Source organism: Salvelinus alpinus, chromosome 23 (assembly GCF_045679555.1).
Source record: "Salvelinus alpinus chromosome 23, SLU_Salpinus.1, whole genome shotgun sequence".
Taxonomy (NCBI): Eukaryota; Metazoa; Chordata; class Actinopteri; order Salmoniformes; family Salmonidae; genus Salvelinus; species Salvelinus alpinus.
Window position 1 is genome coordinate 30,864,856 of NC_092108.1, and position 26,119 is coordinate 30,890,974.

The 26,119-nt window shown below is 41.4% G+C and overlaps 1 protein-coding gene across 2 annotated transcripts; it reads left to right on the forward strand.

Annotated features, from left to right (window-relative positions):
- The first annotated feature begins 443 nt into the window (after positions 1-443).
- On the forward strand, positions 444-20,252 carry LOC139550788 (kinesin-like protein KIF2C). Of its 2 annotated transcripts, XM_071361942.1 has the most exons (22): positions 444-653; positions 3,790-3,884; positions 5,820-5,903; positions 6,013-6,061; positions 6,154-6,186; positions 8,051-8,182; positions 8,423-8,536; positions 8,745-8,845; positions 9,578-9,673; positions 9,759-9,813; positions 9,914-10,076; positions 10,287-10,377; positions 10,493-10,556; positions 12,168-12,259; positions 12,417-12,559; positions 14,980-15,184; positions 16,410-16,520; positions 16,810-16,877; positions 16,950-17,046; positions 17,935-18,018; positions 19,651-19,744; positions 19,895-20,252. In XM_071361942.1, the coding sequence occupies exons 1-22, from the start codon at positions 593-595 to the stop codon at positions 19,969-19,971; spliced, it is 2,109 nt and encodes a 702-aa protein (XP_071218043.1). In that variant the 5' UTR covers positions 444-592; the 3' UTR covers positions 19,972-20,252. The 2 variants fall into 2 exon arrangements, with proteins under 2 accessions (XP_071218043.1, XP_071218044.1); XM_071361943.1 differs by lacking the exon at positions 6,154-6,186 and having other exon boundaries at positions 452-653.
- Positions 20,253-26,119: the final 5,867 nt, after the last annotated feature.

Genomic DNA, 26,119 nt, shown 5'->3' on the forward strand with positions numbered 1-26,119 from the left:
ATAAGGCAAATCCCAAAAACATTTGGGGGGTCAGGCAGGGCTGGGAGTATCAAGCTCAAGACTGTAGGCCGATGCACTTATTACACTAACATAATAAGCAAATAATGAGTGTCTTTGCAATGAGTCAAAGTAACAAATTGTTGATTATTGAGGTTCCAAACAAACATGCCAATTGGTAGCTACAGAGGTTCCAAATTGTATAGTAGCTAGCTACTGCCACACTGTGGTTATGTATGACATTGCATCATATACCTGTATTTAAAATAGGAAATGCAAACAATGTTTCACAATGTCCAAACTATATTCGTTCAAATGTATCGTTATTGGTTATACTCACTGAGCTTAATAAAAAAAAATGCAATAATACCACATAGCTATATGGCTACCGAGCTACTTTTTCCTGATAGACAATCTTTGAGAACGCCCTTGCTTCAATCAGCATCGCCCTTTTCTACTTTATCCGCTGACGAGACACGGATTTCAAACATTTGGCGGTTGATTGGGATTTGTTTGGTGCTTGACTGTAGCCAGCTAACGTTAGGTTGTATGTAAATAACTTTGACAAACTCGGCAAGTGAGCTTACGCATTAACATGGATTCAGCTATGGCGAACCATCTTGTTGGGGTTTCAGTCAACATCCAAAGAAGCGATGGTAAGCTAATTTGGCTAGGTTAAGGAATTGTGAGCTAGGTTTGTTTATTTCGCTTGTTAGTGTTGCAGTTAGCCAGATTTACCTCCCAAATGATAACGTTACCTAGCTAATATGAACAACATTATTTGTTGTAATACACTTTAACGCATGTCAGTAAATTATACGTGAATAATTTACAAAACTCGACGAATTGAATTAGGTACTTGAATGCCACTCAAGTTAATCGAAAAACGTATTGGTGCATGTGCGGTTAACGTTACTTGTGTGGTTAAGTTAGCTGCTAGTAGACACAGCTAGCTATAGGATAATAAAGCAATTATTTAAAAAGTTTTTACTAGTTATGGCCGGTGTAGTGATAAAGTTAGGTGACCTAACGTTACACTGAACAACATGTAAAGTGTTGGTTTCATGAACTGAAATAAAATATCAGATATTTTCCATATGCACAAAAAGCGTTTTTCTCTTTACATCCCTGTTGGTGGGCATTTCTCCATAGCCAAGATAATCCATCCACCTGGCAGGTGTGGCATATCAAGAAGCTGATTAAAAAGCATGATCATTACACAGGTGAACCTTGTGCTGGGGACAAAAGGTTCAGCGTCATAACTGACTTCAGTGGGCAAATGCTCACCTTTGATGGCCACTGGCACGCTGGAGAAGTGTGCTCTACAGGATGAATCCAGGTTTCAACTGTACCGGGCAGACTGTGTATGGCGTTGTGTGGGCGAGCGGTTTACTGATGTTGACATCAAATCAAATTTTATTTGTCACATACACATGGTTAGCAGATGTTAATGCGAGTGTAGCGAAATGCTTGTGCTTCTAGTTCCGACAACGCTGTCTGTGTGGGTGGACCAATTCAGTTTGTCCGTGATGTGTACGCCAAGGAACTTAACTTTCTACCCTCTCCACTACTGTCCCGTCGATGTGGATAGGGGGCTGCTCTCTCTGCTGTTTCCTGAAGTCCACGATCATCTCCTTTGTTGAGTGTGAGGTTATTTTCCTGACACCACACTCCGAGGGCCCTCACCACCTCCCTGTAGGCCGTCTCGTCGTTGTTGGTAATCAAGCCTACCACTGTAGTGTCGTCTGCAAACTTGATGATTGAGTTGGAGGCGTGCATGGCCACGCAGTCGTGGGTGAACAGGGAGTACAGGAGAGGGCTCAGAACGCACCCTTGTCGGGCCCCAGTGTTGAGGATCAGCGGGGTGGGGATGTTGTTACCTACCCTCACCACCTGGGGGCGGCCCGTCAGGAAGTCCAGTAGCCAGTTGCACAGGGCGGGGTCGATCCAGGGTCTCGAGCTTGATGACGAGTTTGGAGGGTACTATGGTGTTAAATGCTGAGCTGTAGTCGATAAACAGCATTCTCGCATAGGTATTCCTCTTGTCCAGATGGGTTAGGGTAGTGTGGTTGCGATTGCGTCGTCTGTGGACCTATTGGGGCGGTAAGCAAATTGGAGTGGGTCTAGGGTGTCAGGTAGGGTGGAGGTGATATGGTCCTTGACTAGTCTCTCAAAGCACTTCATGATGACGGAAGTGAGTGCTACGGGGCGGTAGTCGTTTAGCTCAGTTACCTTAGCTTTCTTGGGAACAGGAACAATGGTGGCCCTCTTGAAGCATGTGGGAACAGCAGACTGGGATACGGATTGATTGAATGTGTCCGTAAACACACCAGCCAGCTGGTCTGCGCATGCTCTGAGGACGCGGCTGGGGATGCCGTCTGGGCCTGCAGTCTTGCGAGGGTTAACACGTTTAAATGTTTTACTCACGTCGGCTGCAGTGAAGGAGAGCCCACAGGTTTTGATAGCGGGCCTTGTCAGTGGCACTGTATTGTCCTCAAAGCGAGCAAAGAAGTTGTTTAGTCTGTCTGAGAGCAAGACATCCTGGTCTGCGACGGGGAGTGGCTCATGGTGGGGTTATGGTTTGGGAAGGCATAAGCTCGGGACAACAAACACAATAGCATTTTATTCGTTGGTAATTTGATTGCACATGGATACCGTGACAAGATCCTGAGGCCCATTGTCATGCCATTCATCCGCCGCCATCACCTCATGTTTCAGCATGATAATGCACTGCTCCATGTCGCAAGGATCTATACACAATTCCTGGAAGGTGAAAATGTCCCATATCTTCCATGGCCTGCATTCTCTACAGATGTCACTCATTGAGCATGTTTGGGATGCTCTGGATCGATGTGTACTACAGCGTGTTCCAGTTCCCACCAATATCCAGCAACTTTACACAGCCATTGAAGAGGAGTGGGACGATATTCCACAGGCCACAATCAACAGCCTGATCAACTCTATAACGGAGATGTGTCATGCTGCATGAGGCAAATGGTGGTCACATCAGATACGGACTCATCCCAAACAATCTCGATTGTGGAGGCCAGGTCATCTGATGCAGCACCATCACTCTCCTTGGTCAAATGGCCCTAAAATATACACAAGTATAAATAATTTCAAATTCCTTATTAATCAAATCAGACGGCACTATTTTATTTTTTTAATTTACGGATAGCCAGGGGCACGCTCCAACACTCAGACATAATTTACAAAGCATGCGTTTAGTGAGTCCGCCAGATCAGAGCAGTAGGGATGACCAGGGATGTTCTCTTGATAAGTGTGTGAATTAAACCATTTTCCTGTCCTGCTAAGCATTCAAAATGTAACGAGTACTTTTGGGTGTCAGGGAAAATGTATGGAGTAAAAAGTATATCATTTTCTTTAGGAATGTAGTGAAGTAAAAGTTGTCAAATGTAAATGCCACAAACTACTTAAGTAAAAATACTTGAAACTACTACTTAAATACTTTACACCTTTGTTAAACACTACACACAGTGAGTCCATGCAACTTATGTGACTTGTTAAGCACTTATTTACTTATTGACTTGAAGTTTAAGCTTTATTTTTGTATTAATTTGTAAAACATAATTACACTTTGACATTATGGGGTATTTTGTGTAGGCCAGTGACAACATATCAATTTAAAATTATTTCTGTAACACATGTAGAAAACGGCAATGGGTGTGAATACTTTCTGAAAGAACTGTAGCTCTGGTCTAGGGTGTTGGTGTGGCCTAGCAAACGGGGTGTAATTTACATGATATTACTACTTCTAAATGTGTTTTACAGGGCGAGTGCATCCTGCAAATGTCAAATCTGTGGATTCCACAAAGCGTACTGTAATGGTTGAATGGTTTGAGAAATCTGTATGCAGGGGAAAAGAGGTAAGTGGCTCGAGAGCGTGACAAGTGCCTTATCTATGTTACAGATTCAGGGATGCAAACTAGTCACCTTTTGGCGAAATTCACCGTTTTGAATCGGAAATAGGTGACCTACGTCATTTGCTAGCCAGAAAAATGTTGAGCGAGAGCCAACTTTACTGATCAAATAATTGAGTTCATGGTGTGAAAATTAGCTGGTTAATGAAGTCAGACAGCTAACGTTAGTAACCTAAACAATTCGCTATTATATTAACTGGTAACGTTATACGACTCCTTGCGGTTGTGCCGAAACCCCCCGTTTGCAGAATGCGCACACTCAATTCTTCATTTGATTAATTTGATGATTTCGTCAGGCAAGAAAATGACCTTGCCGAAACCCCCCCCTTCTAATTTCCTTATTTTTGTCATGACAAACTTCATGTCAGGATAGGCAACCAAAATGAATAATTGTGTGTTGTATTAAACATAGAGGGAGTAAAATGTAGGCAGGCAATAAACATTTCAATTTGGCAAAGAGATTTATTTATAGACTAATAGCCAAACCGAAAACTGCAGACCTTACTAGTGCCTCCCCCGCGATCAAACCGGCATATAAAATGAAACGCAGCCTAACGTGATCATTGACGGCTGCATTGAAGGACACAAAAAAAAGGTTTCTGCTACTAAGATAAGTGAAATGTTGGCTAAACTGACAACAGAGTGAAGGGCAGAAATCTCAACTAGCAAGCAAGTCGCAACAAGGAATTGAGTGTGCGCTTTCACGTGAAAGTGGGGAGAATTCTGGCAGAGGGGAGATTTTCGGCACAACGCCGTTCCTCAAATTATAACGTGTTAGTTGCTTACTGGACCCTGGCAATCTGTGACGTGTTCATTAGCTAACAAAGTAATGTTTTCCCTTTACAGAATGTGGTTACTTTTCAGAATGAGAGAATTAGGTGAAAATATGATGTTGCTTTTTAAACAAGTGGAGCTGGGCCTGGCTTAAACTGGATGCCACTAGATGAAAGGAACTCCACACACTTTCCCTCTTTCTCACGTTTTCAATACAGTGGATTAAAATAGTTGTGCCAGGTGTACTCTCTGCCTGAAAGAGATCAATTATGCCAACAAAGGGTATCATGCTCTGCTTGCACATTGTAGAACAGATCTCCACAGGCAGAAAGTGTGCAATGCAGTGTAGCCCAAAGATATTGCTTTTGTTGGGTTGAACTTGACAGTAACACACGTGTGAGGGGGGATTATTAAATGTTTTTACTCTGTGAATGATATTTTTGCACACATGTAGCCTTGTGCACTTGATCAATTTCTACTTCAGATGTTTTTTCCCCAAGTGCCACAAGCGTTCTATTATAAAGGCTGTCATGGCTAACAGCAATTTTAGTGTATTGTTTTTTTCTCACGGCTTGAGTGTCATTTGCAATGAAGGCTAGGCAACAAATAACATTGGATTGCTTTCTCTACATTTGTTTAGTTGTGAGTTAGGTTCACATTAACCACTTATTTTACACACATACTGATCATGTATATCATTTTCTTTGTTTAATTAGTTAACCTGTATTTACCCCTAGCAGGGATTTCTTTTACATGTTTCAGTGCAAAAAAAAGTGTCACCTTTTTGGGCCCTCACCAGTTTGCATCCCTGTACAGATATTGGACTAAACTCCACTCTGTGGTGAACTTCCTTCACTGTGGAGATTAGCCCGTTATGTTAGAGTACAATTAAGCAAGTGTCATGATTATGCATTTTGCATCGTCACACTTCTTGCTTTGTACTGAAAATGTTCCATCTTGAAAACTTTACTGCTGACATATCAACAGTGCAATAATTATCAAAATACTAACAGACGTTAGCATATCTAGATCAATGAAAGATACTATGTGCTGTAAGTCTTGTCAACTGAAACTGATTGTTGACATACTACTATTCCTGCTCTTTAGCTTGAAATGAATGAATTATGGTCCCTGAACGAAGAGCTTTTTGAGCACATGAAACCAACTAGTATACCTGCGCCTCCAGAGAAGGTAAGCGTACTCTAGGGATGGACCTAGGAACTTAAGGTTCAAAGTGCATTCATTTGAAAGTTTGTGGTCCTAACGTCAGGAGCAATGTTTGCCTGTGATTTTTCTCCAGAAATTTGAACGCCGTCTTCGTTCATCCGGGGTCCCTGCTCCTTCCAGTCGTAAGTGATTATTGCCTAGTTCTAGTATGTCTTAAGTGTGGATTTCATCGTTGTGTGTATGATGGTTTAATTATGGATATTTCCTTCATAAGCTTCTACTCCAGCGGGTCCTCCTGAGGAGACAGGTTTGCATGCAATGCATGTTCTTCTCTAAGCAAATCATATGCTAAATCACTTTATATGAGATGGAATCACATCATATCGGCCTATTTCCACACACACTTAGGCTGTTTACACAGGCAACCAAATTCTGATCTTCTGACACTAATTGGTCTTTTGACCAATCAGATTTTTGGCTAATAATTGGGCAAAATATCGGAATGGGGCTCCCTGTGGGCAGCCTGATACCTTGATTTGAAGATACAGGCCATTATGTGGTTCTATCTTCAGGTGCACAATTTTACTCTTGTCTTTACTTACTAGTGGGGTTGAGTGGACATGCCCTTGTTTCAAAAGTATGTATGTTTTCTGTACATAACTTATTAACTAATGTAGAGTATAATCATGTGGCGTGTACCGTTTCCAACTAGAATGCAAAACACTAAATTATGGTATTTCTCGTGGAAGAATTGTGTTGCATTTATCCAATATAGTTCCAGACACTTATAGAACCTATGCCAAGGGGCATTGAAGCTGTTCTGGCTCGTGGTGGCCCAACGTCTCTAAGACACTATGTTGGTGTTTCATTTATTTTGGCAGTTACCTGTAAACTATACTGAACAAAAATATAAATGCAACGATTTTACTGAGTTACAGTTCATATAAGGAAATCAGTCAATTGACATTCATTAGGCCCTAATCTATGGATTTCACATGTCTGGGCAGGGGCACAGCCATGGCCCACCCATTGGGGAGCCAGGCCCAGCCAATCGGAATGTTTTCCCCCACAAAAGGGCTTTATTACAGACAGAAATACTCAGTTTCATGAGCTGTCCGGGTGGCTGGTCTCAGACAATCCCCGCAGGCGAAGAAGCCGAATGTGGAGGTCCTAGGCTGGCATGGTTACACGTGGTCTACAGTTGTGACGCCGGTTGGACGTACTACCAAATTCTCTAAAATGCTGTTGGAGGCAGTTTATGGTAGATAAGTTAACATTACAATTCTCTGGCAACCACTCTGGTAGACATTCCTGCAGTCAGCATGCCTAATGCATGCTCCCTCAACTTGAGACATTGGTGGTATTGTGTTGTGTGACATAACTGCAAATTTTAGTGGCCTTTTATTGCCCCCAGCACAAGGTGCACCTGTGTAATGATCAAATGCTGTTTAATTTGCTTCTTGATATGCCACACCTGTCAAGTAGATGGATTATCTTGGCAAATGATAAATGCTCACTAACAGGTATGTAAACACATTTCTGCACAAAATTGTGCATGTGACAAATGTATGGGATATTTTATTTCAGCTCATGAAACATGGGACCAACACTTGTGTTTTTATTTTTGTTCAGTATAGAATGCCATTTTGTGACAAAGGTTCCTTATGTGATGGGTTCCAAAAGACCGTGTAAATATGTCTATAATTCGAATAGTGACCCTAAGCAGTTTGCGTAAGTGTACTATCACTCTTCCTAGTGAAATGCAGACTCAGTGATTTGGATCTTATTTCTTAGCATACTATTGTTCTTTGTTTCCACAAACTCGCCACAATTTTTTCTAATAAGCACTGAAGTCGTTCCCAAAGCTACTGTCTGCTTTTCTCTTTTTAACACGGCACTGTTTCTGCTTCATCTCTGTTTTACAGCTTATATTGAAATCAAAAGTAATGCATTTGCTGCAATTCTCATTTGATTATGGCATGCCAGATTCACCCAACTAAAATTGAACCCACTTATTAGTGGTGGTATGAAGGTGGCCATCTGTTTAGTAGGACTACATATAAATCATAATTTTGATGGTTTGGTGTCTAGTGTTGGGATCAGTAGGATGATGAACAGGAGTTATTAATCTACTTCATTTAACTGTAGTTAAATTACTAATTTCCTCTCAGTTCCACTTCCAAGAAAGTCTACACGGCAGACATGCTTGTTCCGGACCCTTGCTCCTGTCTCTGAGCTTGCTGCTAAGACTAAGCATGACTCCCTGTCTTCAGAGTATCCACCCTCTGTCCTCAAAGCTTCAGGTGGGGGGTGCCTCAATGATTTCTGACTTATTGCCTTTCCCCTATAGCCTGGTCCCAGATCTGTTTGTGCTCTTGCCAACTCCATTGCAGTCATTATCAAACCTTTGTTTGGTTTGACAAGGAGTTGGCATGAAGGCACAAACATACTGGCATAATTTATCCCATTACCCTCTGAATGCTTCACTCAGTGACTTGGAGACCTCTTGATATTCACCTTTGTCATCATGCTTCATTTTCCAGGTGTGCCCAACCGAGAGAGGAAAAGGAACAGTCAGAGACCGACTGCTGTCCTGCCCCCAGTCAACGAGGCCCTGAAGGAGAATGAGGCCAAGAGTGTTTCCTCAGTCACCTCAAGTGAGCTTTGAGTCACACACATCACTGTTTATTTCCCTGGGCCTGTATTTTTATATTGCATCAGAAGAGGAGTGATGATCTAGGATCAGTTTTGCCTTGTAGATCACAATGAATAAGATTAAATAGACCGGGGGACCTGATCCTAGTATGAGACGCCCTGCTATCTTTTGTGAGCATCTTCATCACATTAGATACTTCACTCTTTCAGGCAGACGGAGATCAGTGCTACCCCAAGACATGAGCAAACCAGTGAACAAAAGATTGTCCCATGCAGTCAAGAGCTTGGACATGGTGCCCAAGAAAGGAAAAGTAAGAGAATTGGTCACATGAGACAGTGGCCATGTCCGAATACCCATATTAGTAAAATCAAATTTTATTTTTCACATGCGCCGAATACAACAGTGTAGACCTTACCGTGAAATGTTACTTAAAAGCCCTTAACCAACAATGCAGGTCAAGAAATAGAGTTTAAAAAATATTTGCAAAATAGAAAGTAACACAATAAAAGTACATAACAATAACGAGGCTATATACAGGGGCTACCGGTACCAAGTCAATGTTCGGGTACAGGTTAGTCGAGGTCATGACTAAATGGTATGCGAGAAAAGAAAATGTTATACTATGTGAAATTTTGAAAATGGTACTCCTAATGTGCACTTGCTATGACTTCGTAAATTGACACGCCGTACCAAATTAACAAATTATCTGATTATCAGCTGTTGCCAAACACATGAGTTGGAAAAGACAAGTCGGTTCTACTAGATCAAACACCGAAATGAGTTTGCAGTTTGAGTATGTAGTACTCTAATATGGGTATTCAGACACGGCCACTGTTTGTCTGTTTACCTGGTACTATTGGCCCATGTCCTGTGTTCATTATTTTTGTAGATGCATACCAGTAGGTAGATCGGACTTACTGTCAATTTCCTCTTATTTTCATTTGACGTTGTGGACACATTAAAAGCCTTTACTAATGTATTGGCAATATTAAATACTACTACCCATCACTTTCTCCGTTACATGTATTTCTGCTCGCTGTAGTTTGAAGACACAAACCGACCGAACAAGCAGTTTTACCAGATGATTGAAGAGTTCAGAGAGACCTTGGAAGTACTTCCTTTATCTCTGTCTGATTTGGTAAGATGTAGGAGAAGAGTTAAAATGTGGGAGGCCTTTCTTAACTAGTGTTTATCAGCTATGTAATTTTCTTCTTGATTCACAGGTTGAAGCTCATAGAATTTGTGTGTGTGTTCGCAAGCGTCCTCTCAACAATAAAGGTTACTTACTTTTAATTGACCAAACTAAAACTTTTATCTGACTGACCCTTTATCCACCAAGCTGCTTCTCATGTTGACTTTCTATGTGTGGTTGTCTTAGAGGTGACTAAGAACGATATTGATGTGGTTTCTATCCCTGGTAATGGAACGCTGCTCCTTCATGAGCCCAAGCAGAAAGTGGACCTGACAAAGTACCTTGACAACCAGGTCTTCCATTTTGACTACTCCTTTGACGAGTCATCCACCAATGACTTAGTGTACAGGTATTCACATTTATTGGTTTCTAAACAATGGTGTTCTGTTTTTCTCTATCAGGATTATTTTACAATTTGCTGATTTAAAAAAAAAAATATATATATATACAATTTATTTTTTTTCAAATACCCTTTGCAAGCATGTTCTCTTGTATGAAGTTTGTATCATCATTACTTGTTTTCGCAAGATGGTTATATACCAATATTTTTCACTGGTAGGTTCACTGCCAAGCCTCTTGTCCAGACCATCTTCGACGGTGGGATGGCAACTTGTTTTGCTTACGGACAAACTGGAAGTGGTAAAACTCATGTAAGTCTTACCGTTTACCTGATAGGCTGACACTAGAGCAGTTTTGTCTCAAAGTCCACCAGATTTTTTTTTAACATGTCATGTAAAATTTGTACCTATCTTTTACCCTATCCAGACAATGGGAGGAGATTTTTCAGGGAAAAGCCAGAACAGCGCGAAAGGGATCTATGCCATGGCAGGTAATTCATTATGTCTCCCTGCTATTGGCTTCAACGTTACATTTTTGGCTTAGTTATTAGGGATGTAACAATTCACCGTTACGCATCGGTCCCTGGTTCAAATGTTTAAGACATGAGAGCAGTGATCCGGCTGGGACTCCTAACCAATCCAAATGTAGCATGCAACGGTTAGAAAATAGATTCAAATTTTACGAACCACGGGTTCGCATAATTGTTTTGCTTAAATTTCTTTCTTACTACTTTCTGTGACAACTAAGCATGTAATTATGTTGACAGTCATTGATCTTCAAGCATAGCTGTGGGATGTAGGGGTGTTGAGGGTGCTGCATCACACCATTAAAAAAATATATGTATATTGTTCACAAAAGTAGCGCACTGGGACTTTAATAGTACTATATGAGCAGACCTATATAGCCATCTGCCGCAGGATACTTTTGCCACCCGTACTGCATGGTCCAACCGAGAGAACAAGATGAGCTCTCTCCGAATCTGTCAACTTCCAAAAGGTTTAAACCATTCGATTTTGAGACTGTGAAATCCAAAGTTGTGCTATACACTGAGTGTACAAAACATTAGGAACACCTGCTCTTTACATGACTGACCAGGTGAAAGCTATGATCCGTTATTGATGTCACCTGTTAAATCCACTTCAATCAGTGTAGATTAAGGTGAAGAGACAGGTTAAAGAAGGATTTGAGACAATTAATACATGGATTGTGTACAAAACATTAAGAACACCTTCCTAATAAACCCAGCAGCATTTCCGTTCTTGACACAAACCGGTGCGCCTTGCACCGACTACCGTACCCTGTTCAAAGGGACTTAAATCTTTTGTCTTTCCCATTCACTCTTGATGGTACACACACACAATCCATGTCTCAATTGTCTCGAGGCTTAAAAATCCCTTTAATCTACGCTGATTTCAAGTGGATTTAACAAGTGACATCAATAAGAGATCATGGCATTCAGCTGGTCAGTCTCTTGGAAAGAGTGAACGGGCAAGACAGAGGTTTGAGTGTTAAGAACTGCAACGCTGCTGGCTAGATACCCAGTTTCCCTTATGGCTCAGCTCCGGTGCCTACATGCACCATAGACGTATAAATAATTTCCAGACACGGTCAGTTCAGAGGCCTAGCTCATGGGCTCCATCAGGAGCAGATTTGAATGTAGAATGGAAAATGGAAGTTTATGCAACATGTTATTGTATCGAACCGAGTCTTTTTTAAAAAACTGAAACGTCTTTAAAGGGCAAGATGCACATCCCTATGAGGTATCCTTTGATTCTTTCTTTTTTTAATGTAGATTTTGGTACTTGTCTTACATTTTTACTGCACTGTTAGGAGCTAGAACCACAAGCGTTTTGCTGCACCCGCTATAACATCTGCTAACCTGTTTACGTGAGCAATTAACTTATTTGATTAGGAAATATTTTGATAGTCCTAGATATTTCTGAGATCAGTACTAAGGAATAGATCTGTCCACCTCACATTTTAGATACAAAGAAAAAGGTTTTGTACATGAAGGTTATATGTGAGTAGCCTTTACTTAGGACATACTTCAATGTGTCTTTCAGTGTCCTGTAACTCCTTGTTCCTCTTATTTGTTCTTCAGCTCAGGATGTGTTCTCCCTCCTGAAGCAGAGGAGATATTCCAGTCTGGACCTGTGTCCCTACGTGACCTTCTTTGAGATCTACAACAGCAAGGTGAGAAGGAAAAGCTCAGTGCTCCTCAAGCAGCTTGGTGGTTTGGATGGTTGACATTATTATAATATTTTTGGGTGGTGGAGGTTCCATGATAATAGGACAAAAGTGTAGAGAAGACTCATTTGACATTTTGCTAACACACTTGCTTACTCCTCAGGTATTTGATCTGCTGAACAAGAAGGCCAAGCTGAGAGTGCTAGAGGATGAGAAACAACAGGTCCAGGTGGTCGGCCTGCAGGAGATGTACATTTCGTGTGCTGAAGACGTCATCAAGATGATTGAGATGGGCAGTGCATGCAGGTACACACTAGTTTTTTTTTACTCCACCCAGGGTGTATTCAGTGAGGTGAAACACTCAGAACTTTACATATAGAAGCGTAATGAATGTTTTTTTTAACTAGGCAAGTCAGTTAAGAACATTCTTATGGTTGACATGATTACCTATTCTGATAGACGATTATATCTGTTCTACATTATACTTTTCTATCTTAACGTTCTGTTACATTGCGCCCTCCTGAACAGGCCCCTTTATCTTTCTCTCTTGACTTTGTCACCCGTGTGTGTTGTGTTTTTGGTTGTTTTTTGACATATGGCACCAATATCTTTCTCAGAAGAGGAAAGAATTGCATCGGAGCACTGCTTATCTTTTCTCTAAGTGTTCTACTCCGTCTACACAGGTGTGCATGTTCCTGTCTCCATTCATTTCTTCTCAGTACGGAACCTCCTGTGTGTGCACTGTTAAAAAATTAAAATAATAATAAATCTGCGGCATTACGGCCCTGTATGCTCTGCCGCCCTAGAAGAGACAAAATTGCCCACCTCCTATCCCTGCTAAATTAGAGTAGTGTAGGATACAGCAGGGGCTGGCAGTAGGTTTGGTCTTGGGCCAATTGTTTTCTCACCTAATAGGCAGCAGAGCAACATAACAGCAACCCAATTCATATGCCTGTGCTACAAATTTAAACTACTTTTGACACATCTGGTTAGTAGGCTATTTAAATCACTTCAATATCCATAACATATCCTAATATTTTCATTCTGATTTACATTGATGATTTTCTCAATTATTAAGCATCTTCTCTTTTTAGAAAGTGAAGATCAATTAATGGGGACAAAAGAGCCAAGTACATTTAGTCTCCTAAAATATTGAAGGCTGCTTCATAAAGTCATAGAAACTAATCAATATATCCCCATATCCATCAGTCACATATCTTGTGGCCATTTTAAAGCTTGTTTCTATCATAAGGCATCATGGAGTTAAGCATTGTTATAAAACACTTTTTTATTATCTGGATATTTTATTTCAAAATATAAAGTCCCTTTTGCCCTTTTAAGAAAGGGTATGGCATATCCTCACTCAATTTAGAGTCCTGGTATTAACCAAACACCAAGTCCTCAGTCTATACTGAGTGCATGGTGATAGTATTGGAGGATTTGGCTATACTGACAAATCTATGTATAGCTAAATTGAGTCTGTCAAACAGATAGACCAACTTTATTTTTATTTTTTTTATAGGAAGAAATAAGCTCCAACAAAGCCCTCTTGTTAGTGGAGTCGAAATTAAAGTGAAGACTATTGTTTAAATTATTATTTTCTGCACTGTTTGCTGTCCACTTCTGATTATGCCACATCCTCTCCAAAGCTGATGTTTGCCTTTTTAGTTGACCTTCTCCTGCACACTCTCCTCATAAGTTAATGATTAAAAAAATGTCTCTAGTGACATGGTAATATATTTGGTCTCCAGTCTATGGGCTACAGAAAAACCACATACGGTAATACTATTTCTACTGTAGGCTACATAATTTAGCCTATGTTAAATGAATTTGCTGGAGTACCGCAGGGCTGCGTCTCTCCAACAACCCATTGGAGAGGCGTACTGGGCATGGACAAGCTAAATATTTGCACCCTGCCTTTGGCAAAGTGGGCACTGCATATCATGGGGCGGCATCAGCGCTCATCTATATAGCCCTAATGCCACTGGGTGAGAAGTTGTCATTGTTTTTGGGCAGAATAATGTGATGTGTTGGTCAGTTTTTAGGTCGGAAAATGCCTCCCACATCAAACTGCCACCCTAATGGGTGGGCCTGATGTGGGACCTAATCATAGGTCCTATTTAAAATCCATATTCATTCAATAGCAGCTCTGTGGGCCTGGTCATCAAGATTTGACTTTTAAAAATGTATTACCAGTCACATTGTTTTAATCTCAGTCACTTCAAAGGGCTCCTTTTACTAGACTACCCGCGCATGTTCCTTCACTCGCAACATATTTCAAGCCTCCAAACAATAGGTGAATGGAAAGAGACATGTTACACAAGTGTAAAGACATTTGGCGATTGTCATTAGGACAGAATTAATGCCTCCACTGCTGTCCCCTTTCGGTTTCGGCCACTCATCTCTGCCTTGGCAAAATGTCAATGTTCTCGTCAAACCACATCGCATGTTGGAGCGTAAACTATACCACCCGTTCAAGTCTATTCACACATTTTTAATGCCTCTGACATGTGGTAATGATAAATAATGGTTTATTAACCTACAGTTTTCTTGACATTTTGTGTTCATTATTGTGACAGGCTTATGTTTTACAGGTACGGTGTACCCCCACTATTTATTTTTGCCGGATTGACGGACCGCACCACTTTACTTTCACCCCTGCCAGTATATTAACTTTAGCGTAGTGAATAACTTGGGAATAATGATCTGACACACCTCTTTCTCAGGACGTCCGGCCAGACGTCAGCCAATGCCAACTCGTCTCGCTCCCACGCTGTCCTGCAGGTGATCCTGCGAAGGAGGAACCAGGTGCACGGGAAGTTCTCCCTGGTGGACCTGGCAGGGAACGAGAGGGGCATTGACGTTCGCAGTAGCGACAGACAGACCCTCGTAGAGACGGCCGAGATCAACCGCAGCCTGCTGGCTCTCAAGGTGAATACAACTACTAGCCTACTGTCCTTTCATTCTCACTCTTTAGACATCCCTTTTACCTGAGTCCTATTCATTAGTGCACACGCGGTAGCAAAACGTTCTGCAACGGAAAATGGAAACTGACCATTTTTGGGGGGGGACATGTTCAGGTAGTCCCTCTACCGTTTTGTTCCTAGTGAATATGATCATATAGCAGGCATGCACTACCTGTATGTACAGCAAAACCCTTCAGAAATGTGTTGGCAATGTCACCAGTGGTATCAATGTGTTTATAAAAATAAAATAAAAAATCTTAACCCAAAATGAGAGTTTAGATGTGTATGATTTGAGAATATTCAGTGAGGAGCTAATTCGGTGGAGGGTTTCTTTCTAAATGTTACCATGCTGTGAGCTGCAGCTCCTTACTCTAAACCAGGGGTGGCAAACTCATTTAGCCTTGCAGGCTGCATTCGATCTTCCCCGAGGTCCGGAGTAGAGCCTGACCAATATTTTTGGTGTCCGGATTTTGGGGGTTAAAACTTACCAATATGATACGTCTGCCGATATACTGTTTTATGCCGAGAAAACTAAAAGTTAATTACACTGAATTGTCATAAATTGCCATCCAAAAGAGCAAATGTTGATTTCTTACTTTGTGAAATTAATGACATGCATCGTGATAATGGCCACAAGTATTCAGATAAGCATGAGATTCCTTTTTCTGTCATTTATTGAATATCGATTGAATTATAGATTCAAACGTTACAAGTCTTCTATTCAAATGTTTTGGTGGTAATGGGCTCGGATTAGGTGCCTACATAGAGTAGTATACGCCATAGACATGCATCATTTATGCGCGCAGAGAAGTCAGCTTGGACAGATCCAGCTCAGGAGGGCCAGCAGCAGATTTGGAATGGAAAATGAATTAGATGTTAGTGCATCGAACCAAATCGCATCGATTCATTCTCTAATCAAACCAAATCGCACTGAATCGTTTCAAACCAAAACGTTCATCGTATTGGAGCCTATGTACCTAGATGCGTATCGAGTTGTCTTGAATGGGAAAGATGCTCACCCCTAGGTTTTAGTCATTTCGGTGTCAATTGAGATCGTTTATTTTTTTTTATAAAAAGAGAAAAACAATTACTTTTTTTTGTGCACAAAGCACCCACGTGCTGGATTTAATATGATCTTTATGTTTGACACCCCTAGTCTAAACCCTGCTTGCTCCTTCCTCTCCTTGTAGGAATGCATTCGCTCCTTGGGGATGGACAGCCACCACATCCCCTTCAGGATGAGCAAGCTGACACAGGTACTCCGAGACTCCTTCATCGGCGAGAACTCCAGGACATGCATGGTAAGGCTTGTCTCCTTTCTTTGGGCTTTAGCTCTAGATGCACATGTGCTTGATAATGACAGCAATGGAGTTGTCACGAGAACCAACAGATCTGGGACCAGGCTAAGCTGTGATGGTCCCCCCTCTTTTCCTTCTTGAAAAGGAAAATGTGCTCACCATTTTTTTTTTAAAGACATTGTTTTATTTAAGCAAAGTTAAGATTGGCCTTCCCTCTCCCTACATTACTAGACGGAATACCTAATATTGGCCATGATGTTATTGTTTGTTTATTGGATTTCTTATTTTCCAGATTGCAATGGTGTCTCCTGGAATGTCCTCATGCGATTCCACTGTGAACACACTACGCTATGCAGACAGGTACTGTCAAAACAATTGATCGATCGATATTTCCAGTTGTAGGTCTAAATGTAACTTTTAATTAATTGTTAGAGTGAAGGAACTGAATGGGACGTTAAAGATGAATGATGCGGATCTTCCCAAGAAGATTGATGAGATGGAAGTGGAGGACAGCTCCTCATCAGAAGAGGTGAGCTCAAAAGACCCTGGGCCGCTCATGGTCCCTGGTTGAAATTAGAGCGCTATATAGGGAATAAGATGCAACCCATGTTTAGTTGCTTACCCCTGATTGCTCCTCAGGGGACAGACTGTGCTAATGAGGTTTTTAAAAAGAGATCATACCAGATACTTCCTGTTCTTCAGTGTGTTATAGCAGGGGTTCCCAAACTTTTTCACTGTAGGGGGGGCTCTTCCAGTGTTGGGGAACATCCCGCGCCCACCCCCTGCACATGCCATGTCTATTTCTAAAAGCACAAGCACTGTTCATGACACAAACTGTTCACGCCCTGAGTGGCGCAGTGGTCTAAGTCACTGCATCTCAGTGCTAGAGGCTTCACTACAGACCCTGGTTCGATTCCAGGCTGTATCACAACCAGCCATGATTGGGAGTCCCATAGGGCAGCGCACAATTGGCCCAGCGTCGTTAGGGTTTGGCCGGGGTAGGTAGTCGTTGTAAATAAGAATTTGTTCTTAACTGACTTGTGTAGTAAAATTTAAAAACACCCCTCTTGTTGTTGGAGAGAACTTTGCAGGTTTAAAGCTAACTTTTTATTGCAAGTTATATACATTTTGCTATGTCTAATGTGTATTCATGTGATATTTTGGTGACAAAAACATTACAACACTAAATAAAAAAAACGTTAGCTGACATGGCTACTTGATCTGGACATTTCTGACCGGTTATAAATAACGGCTGACATGACAAGAGGAGCTGATGCACTACCCAATTTCGAAATTGCACCTTGTGCGTTCTACTATTACTACTTTCAAGAGTAAGTTTAAAGCCGGTCTGAGTTCCTTTAAAAAATATATATATTAGTACTAAACTGAGCATGTTATTAACTTATGGTCTTTGCAGGACTCCATTGTACCCATGACCGACGTGTATGAAGCCATATCCCAGGTTTCTGAGCTGGAGGAGAGGGTGCACGAGGAGTTGACGGTATACCTATATCCCTGTCCAAAAGACTCCTTGTTTGACACATCCTGGACCTAGAATTGCAATATAATTTGATGCAACTGCAGGGCTTGACATTAATGCTTGTCCGGGGCAAGTAAAACAAATTGTTGGACAAGCAGATTATAGATTTAAGTTGTCTGAGCGAACATGTAAAAAAACATTTAGGCTACTCCGATCATATTTAGATCAGTGTCCTGCAGATGTGATGTTTTACTCACTGTCCTCCCAATCTCTGCAGAATGCATCGGAGTATATTTATTGTAGGCCTGCATTGACAGGCACAAGCTGTCTTTCAATCATGCAGTTGCCAGATGTGTTTGAGGTCAAAATGAGCCTAGCTGCATTTGCACATTTGTTGATAATTGCTAGTGAGTTATTTGCCCAGTTATAGCAAAGTTTTGGTTAGCAATGAAACTCCTGGAAAAGTCATAGTGTGTGCATCACCTGCGTTTGAGTCGGTGCGCAGTTGCCAGAGGAGAGCGAGCAAGACATTTGTGCAGCAGGTAAAATAATGACATACAACAGACTAACTAAATGATAACCAGCCAACCTACACTATGTTTTGAATTGGTTATCTCACTAATTAACTATTTAGCTGTTAGCATGCATTAATGTCATTGTCATGTCCCATGTCATAAAAAAACTTTTCACTGGCACTATTGTTTAACTGCAACTGGCCAAAACACAGTTGATGAAACCAATGCTGCATACTCCGGTTCTAAAACCGTCTCTCAAGCACTCAAAATTGGCTAGGATTCTCAACTATTCAATACTAGCCATGTAATTCTGACAAAATATTATTAGAATAGCCTAATTGACAAGTAACTCCTATGCTGTCAAGATCTCCCATGAACACCGAAAAATGTAACCTAACCAATAGATAAACGTTTTTTGTTAGCTACCTCGTCCACCTTAGCCATTTGATCTCTAGTTCGTTGAATGAGGGAATTATTTTATAAAGACTAAAAGTACTTGATTGTAAAATAATGTTGCAGTGTGACCAACCCTCCTGGAGAATCCACGAGAGATACTGGGGGTGCAGGCTTTTGCTCCAGGTCTGATTGAACAATCAGCTGCTCAACAGATAAGCTGAGTCTGGTGTGTTTAAGCAGGGTTGGATCAAAAGCCTGCACCCCCAGTAGCTCTCCAGATAAAGGGTTGATGGACTCAATGTGTTTTATACAGTAGCCTGTCAGTGCTGTTTTTTAGTTTGTGGGGGGTTAAGTGCCTTGCTCAAGGCCTCAACGGCAGGAGATATATAATACTTCGGATCAGAGACCAGCAGCCTACCATTGTCAATACCAGTGATCATAATGAAGGTTATTCTGTGTAGTGGTTCTTGCATCATACAACATCATTTTCAATCACCTTTTTGGTCCATGGTGTTAGACCTTTTTTTGGGTGAGGGAGCAAGTGACTTGAGCTTTTGGACAAGTAAAAAATCTGTCCTACTTGTCCAAAGGACAAGTGGCTGAAAAGTTCATGTCAATCACTATAACTGGACTTGAAATAACAAATAACTGTAGTGTTAAAAAATGTGAATGATACTGTGTAATGACTTTATTTTATTTTAAGAAATGTATCACTCAGTTCACTGTCTTATCTGTTGTACAGGGAGCAAGTAACATTATCAAGCTAATGGAGATGCCATCATATGACATTGAGGCTGGGGCGACCGATATTGTGGACTACGCAAGAAAATTACTGGGTGTGTGGATGTGTTAATAAACCAGCTACATTTGTAATTCCATCAACACATTCTCAGCCTAACCTGAGGTCTGAAGCCAAGGTTGATCCCAAGTATCATCTAGCTTTTATAAAACTGGCCTTGGCTGATTTTTATTTATTTATTTCACAGACACAGTCCTGGCATTGCAGTCTGCCATTGATGGAGAGCGACTGGCAAGGATGTCGCCCAAATCAGGTTATTGCTGAGAGGGACATCCCTCAACTTGTTCACTTGGGAATAATGTTCTAATAAGTTTTATCATGCAGTAACTATTCATTGTTCAATTGGGCATAAATTCCCTTCCACTAACTTTCATTTAATTGTACATGAAAGAACCTTACCTCTAACTTGTAAAGCATCTCACTACATACCATAGGTTTCTGTGAAAGTATGTTAACAGTTCATGTTTTAAATGGATTTGTATTCAAACTGGAGATTTGTCCAGCATTTATATGATTTGTGAATATAATAAAGGTCTTTACCAATATGTTATTTTGTAGCATTTATCAACCAACCAGCCATTTGGCTAATGCTCTTTAATTTCCTTCAAGAAGTTTAAATGTGTTTCCCTGTGTTTGTATACATGCCATACCACGGAGCTGCGTTCTAGCCCCATGACATCAACCGAGACCGCTGGTGGATGACCCATGCACATCTGCCTAGCACTCTGTGTGGGGGCTTTGTTTCTACCTCCCTTTTTTTCCTCCTTCCTTTCTGCTTCTCGACCCCAACCTCCACTATACACAAGTCCAGCTTGTGTATACACATACCCTGCAAGCAAAAGCTGACACATGACATATCAAAGCTCTAATAAACATCTCACACTGAACAATTTTCCCCAAAGAATAAAAATAAACAAATTCTGCTGGCGACTGGGTGGCCCCACAGCATGGTGTGAGGCCTTGCATGCAGCACAACTGTTTCCTATGAGCACAACCCCCACCCCCATCTCACTGGGTGGTACTCCCCTCCCTTCTCCCGAACCAACCCTCCCCCAACCAGCAGTCTTGTCTGCCCGTTCTCACAGGCAAGTGCTAAGCGAAACACTTTGTAATGGCCTAGTATAACACATTAACTTTATTTTATTTTTAACTCGATGTCTCAATAATGGTTAACGAGCAGTGTTTTTATTATTTGGGGTGATATGTAGCTCTGCTTTAAAAAAATAAATAAAATTAATTGATCGCCTAGAAAACAATTTCAAAACGAACCGCATGTAGCCACATCAAGTTGAAAGTTCTATAGCTTCTTGATGTCCATGTTGTGTTGACAAAATTATTTAGGGTTTCAGAATTTATTTGAAATGTTTCGCTCCCCCTCAGCTGTGTGCTTCAGTTGTCTGGTAGCATACTGTTCACTTATGTAAAATACAGCGATATCAGGAACCGCTCTGATCTCTATAGTGATGTTGAGTATAATTGGTTTTATAAAGGCACATTTATTCAGTTGTATAGTGGATTAACAGAACCTTAACCTACTGCATTTTCTTCACAATCAGTTATGAGACTAGCAGTTGCAGTACATCGTTTAATATTTCATTTGTTAAAGGTGGTCATAGGCTCATGATTCAGACCTTAATTCACCCTTATCTACTATTTCACAACACTGATAATTTCTGGTTTGAATTGTTTATTACTTTGCCAAATCCCCTTATGTCTCCTTTCAAATTCCTGATTTTTTTGGGAGGGTGTAAAAAAAAAAGCCTCAGATGCTGAGATTTGAATGGAGAGCTGTGTTTCATGTGAGCTGGGGCCTGTATCTCTTGGCTCTGAGACTCTTTGGATGCATCCCAAATAGAACTCCATTCCCTTTATAGTGCACTACCTTTTGACCAGTGCCCCATTTTTGACTGCTCCCTGGATTCCAGCTGTCCACATGAATATTTTCTCTGTGCAAAGAAAATTGGCAGTGGCTGCTGCTCGGTTCCCATCACCTCTACAGACTAAATAAACAGACAAACCACCCAGTGAGTTAGTCCATCAGAGGAGAGCGGAGCGCCGGCCAGCCCTTGTTTTTCTTTTCTTCCTGCCTCCTTCCCTTGTTCCCTCTGATTATCTCTTCTTGTAATCCTCTCAGGACTGCTGTCTGTCTCTATGGTGTTTGTTATCTGAACAAGAGCGTGTATGTGTCTGTCAACATTAGTCCTGTCTGTCTGCAACACCAAGCTGATCCTTTTAATGGACCCAGTTATGGATACATAAGCCAAACATGGGACTGAAAGCATAATTTTAATTCCTATATATGTATTGTCTACCTATGATGCAATTAAATAATGTTTTATTTGGTTGATTAACACAAGATTGTTTACCTTAGTCACATTCTCTTGACACTTTTAGTAAAACAAATCTGTAGAACTTTTTGTTCTGTTATTGCAATTGCCTGGCTGGAAATATTGTCTCTGTTTTTGATAAATGAGTGCTGAGTTTCATAATGCATTCTGCAGTTTAACCAGCAGAGGTCAGTCACTGCAACCAGGGGAGACATACAGGGGCTGCTATGAAGTAGGCCACTCATACAATCTTTCAGTGGGATTAAATAAAGAGAACTGCATGCTAGAAAATCTGTATATACTTCTAAATTGTGGCCTATCCAGAAATGTCCTCTGTTTCTTTACACAATGTCCAACCTGTCGCCTTTGTAGAATTTTGCCCGAAACTCTTTGAATACATAGATGTTCTTTTCGTTTGATTTATATGTCAGTTATCAAGAATGATGCACTGTATGCACATATTACTGAATTTACTGCCTCCATCCATCCACATTTGCTCAACCACACCCCATTTTAGTGTAGTTTGCGCAGCTGGCTGCTAAAAAAAAAATTGTCAGCTTGGTACACATAGGTGCAACCACATACTATTTGTTTGACCAGTAGTTACAAGCATTGCCAAAGATTTCACATTTCAAACACACATTGAATTAGGCCTACACTACTTAATTCAGGAGATATATTTTCCCTACGTACAACAAATTGAAAGGGATTTCCCTCCATGAATCTTAAATATGGTTAATAGCAAATACATAAACTCAGCAAAAAAAGAAACGTCCTCACTGTCAACTGCATTTGTTTTCAGCAAACTTAACACGTGTAAATATTTGTATGAACATAAGATCCAAACAACTGAGACATAACTGAACAAGTTCCACAGACATGTGACTAAGAGAAATGGAATAATGTGTCCCTGAACAAAGGGGGGGTCAAAATCAAAAGTAACAGTCAGTATCTGGTGTAGCCACCAGCTGCATTAAGTACTGCAGTGCATCTCCTCCTCATGGACTGCACCATATTTGCTAGTTCTTGCTGTGAGATGTTAGCCCACTCTTCCACCAAGGCACCTGCAAGTTCCCGGACATTTCTGTGGGGAATGGCCCTAGCCCTCACCCTCCGATCCAACAGGTCCCAGACATGCTCAATGGGATTGAGATCCGGGATCTTCGCTGGCCATGGCAGAACACTGACATTCCTGTCTTGCAGGAAATCACACAGAACGAGCAGTATGGCTGGTGACATTGTCATGCTCGTGGGTCATGTCAGGATGAGCTTGCAGGAAGGATATCACATGAGGGAGGAGGATGTCTTCCCTGTAACACACAGCTTTGAGATTCCCTGCAATGACAACAAGCTCAGTCCAATGATGCTGTGACACACCGCCCCAGACCATGACGGACCCTCCACCTCCAAATCGATCCTGCTCCAGATTACAGGCCTCGGTGTAACGCTCATTGCTTCGACGATAAACGCGAATCCGACCATCACCCCTGGTTTGACAAAACCCTGACTCATCAGTGAAGAGCACTTTTTGCCAGTCCTGTTTGGTCCAGTGACGGTGGGTTTGTGCCCATAGGCGACATTGTTGCCTGTGATGTCTGGTGAGGACCTGCCTTACAACAGACCTACAAGCCCTCAGTCCAGCCTACTCTCAGCCTATTGCGGACAGTCTGAGCACAGATGGAGGGATTGTGTGTTCCTGCTGTAACTCGGACAGTTGTTGTTGCCATCCTATACCTGTCCCGCAGATGTGATTTTCGGATGTACCGATCCTGTGCAGGTGTTGATACACGTGGTCTGCCACTGCGAGGATGATCAGCTGTCCGTCCTGTCTCCTTGTAGCGCTTTCTTAGGCTTCTCACAGTACGGACATGGCCACATCTGCAGTCCTCATGCCTCCTTGCAGCATGCCTAAGGCACGTTCACGCAGATGAGCAGGGACCCTGGGCATCTTTCTTTTGGTGTTTTTCAGAGTCAGTAGAAAGGCCTTTTAGTGTCCTAAGTTTTCATAACTGTGACCTTAATTGCCTATCAAGGACCTCAGCCACCTGTTAGTGTCTTAACGACCGTTCCACAGGTGCATTAATTGTTTATGGTTCATTGAACAAGCATGGGAAACAGTGTTTAAACCCTTTACAATGAAGATCTGTGAAGTTATTTGGATTTTTACAAATTATCTTTGAAAGATAGGGTCCTGAAAAAGGGACATTTCTTTTTTTGCTGAGTTTATGTGTCTTTGTGAACAGGCCATTGGCCTAGACCCCATGTTTCATGGATTTAGGTGATGAAAGTCATTTGGTTAAGGATTTGTAGCCTCCTCTAGCATGACATACTCATCAACCTAAGACCTAAAACAATGTCAGCCTTTAGAAATTATGTTTACAGCTTCCAACATGATTTCCTATGCACTGTAGTGTAGAGTTAAGTATAACAGTCATATAACGTGACCTAATCTAATAACTACAGTTGTAAGACGTAGCTTTGATGACCTTCAGTGCTCCACTCAGTATTAGAGTTAGAAGTGTAGGTCCCCACTTGAACAGTCTTTCTCCAGAGGTCTTTCCTGGAGCTGCTGTTATGCTTGAGAAGAGTTTCTCTCCTTTCTACATGTGGTAAGTAGTCCGTAGGGCCACTCTGTCTTTCTCAATTTCCCTATTGGTCCTCAGTCTTATTGAAGAGGGTGGTACGGTCAGCTCAACACATCATCAGGCACACTGCCTGTCCTCCAGGACATCTACAGCACCTGGTATCACAGGAAGGCCAAGAAGATCATCACGGACCTCAGCCACCTGAGCCACTGTCTGTTCACCCCACTGCCATCTAGAAGTAGGAGACTGTACAGGTGCATCAAAGATGGGACCGAGAGACCTGATAAACAAATTCTGTCTCCAGGCCATCAGACGGTTAAATAGTCACCACTAGCCACCCAGTACCCTGCCCTGAACCATAATCACTGTTCCAGCCAGCTACCACCCGGTACTCTAACCTGCACATTAGAGACTGCTGCCCTATGTACATAGTCATTGAACACTTCATTTTAATAATGTTTACATACTGTTTTCTAGTCAAAGCTCATCCTATATACTGTAACTACTGCTGTACACACCTTTTCTATTCATATACTGACCATACTATCTATACACACCATTTTATACATTATAGAGTACATATATACTCCGGACGCTGACATTGCTCGTTCTGATATTTATAAATGTCTTTCTTTTTGGTTTGTGTGCTATTGTTTTTTATTGCTAGGTATTATTACTGCACTATTGCAGCTAGAAACACAAGCATTTCACTCCACGTGCGATAACATCTGCAAATCTGTGTACGCGACCAATAAACTTTGATTTGATACTCCACCCTGTGTAGGACTTCAGTGTAGAGCTGAGAGCAGACGGGCTTCTGGTTTGGAATAGAACAGAACAGCAGGCCAAAGCTCTGGCCTGAAAGCCAAATGGCACCCGATTCCCTATTTAGTGCACTACTTTCGACCAGTGCCCATAGGAGTCTGGTCAAAAGTAGTGCACTATATAGGGAATAGGGTGGCATTTGAGACGTATTCCTCAAAATGATTAGTCAAGGTAGTTTTTAGACTATAGAAATCATGGTTAGGATAAAGATATAACATATGCTGTTTTGGCTAATAACATATCCTATTCTATTCACTTGGGATTCAGAACAGAGAAAGAGAGGTATGTTAGCCTAGGGAGAACATAAAAAGGAACATAAATAGCTAGTGCAGAAACATATCAGTGTGCTGTTAGCATTGGTTTCAAGCATCTTTTTTTATGGACAGAACTGAGATGTTTGCGCAGAGCGAGGGACATATGGTGCAGCTCCCACAGCTATACGCCATGTTGAGCTGGCCACATTAAATGCCTGCCAGTCTGCACTATTCATTAGCTTTTACTGCCACTTGCATGTGTTTAATTATAATCCTCTGCTTCTCTCCCTCTCCAGATCACTGTACAATGCTATGCCACCTTATGATTATTCATTCCAATTTAGAATTTAGAACCCAGTCTTATGTTATTTCACAGTCACACTGAGATGTGGTGTGTAATTTGTAAAAGAGTAGCCAGCAG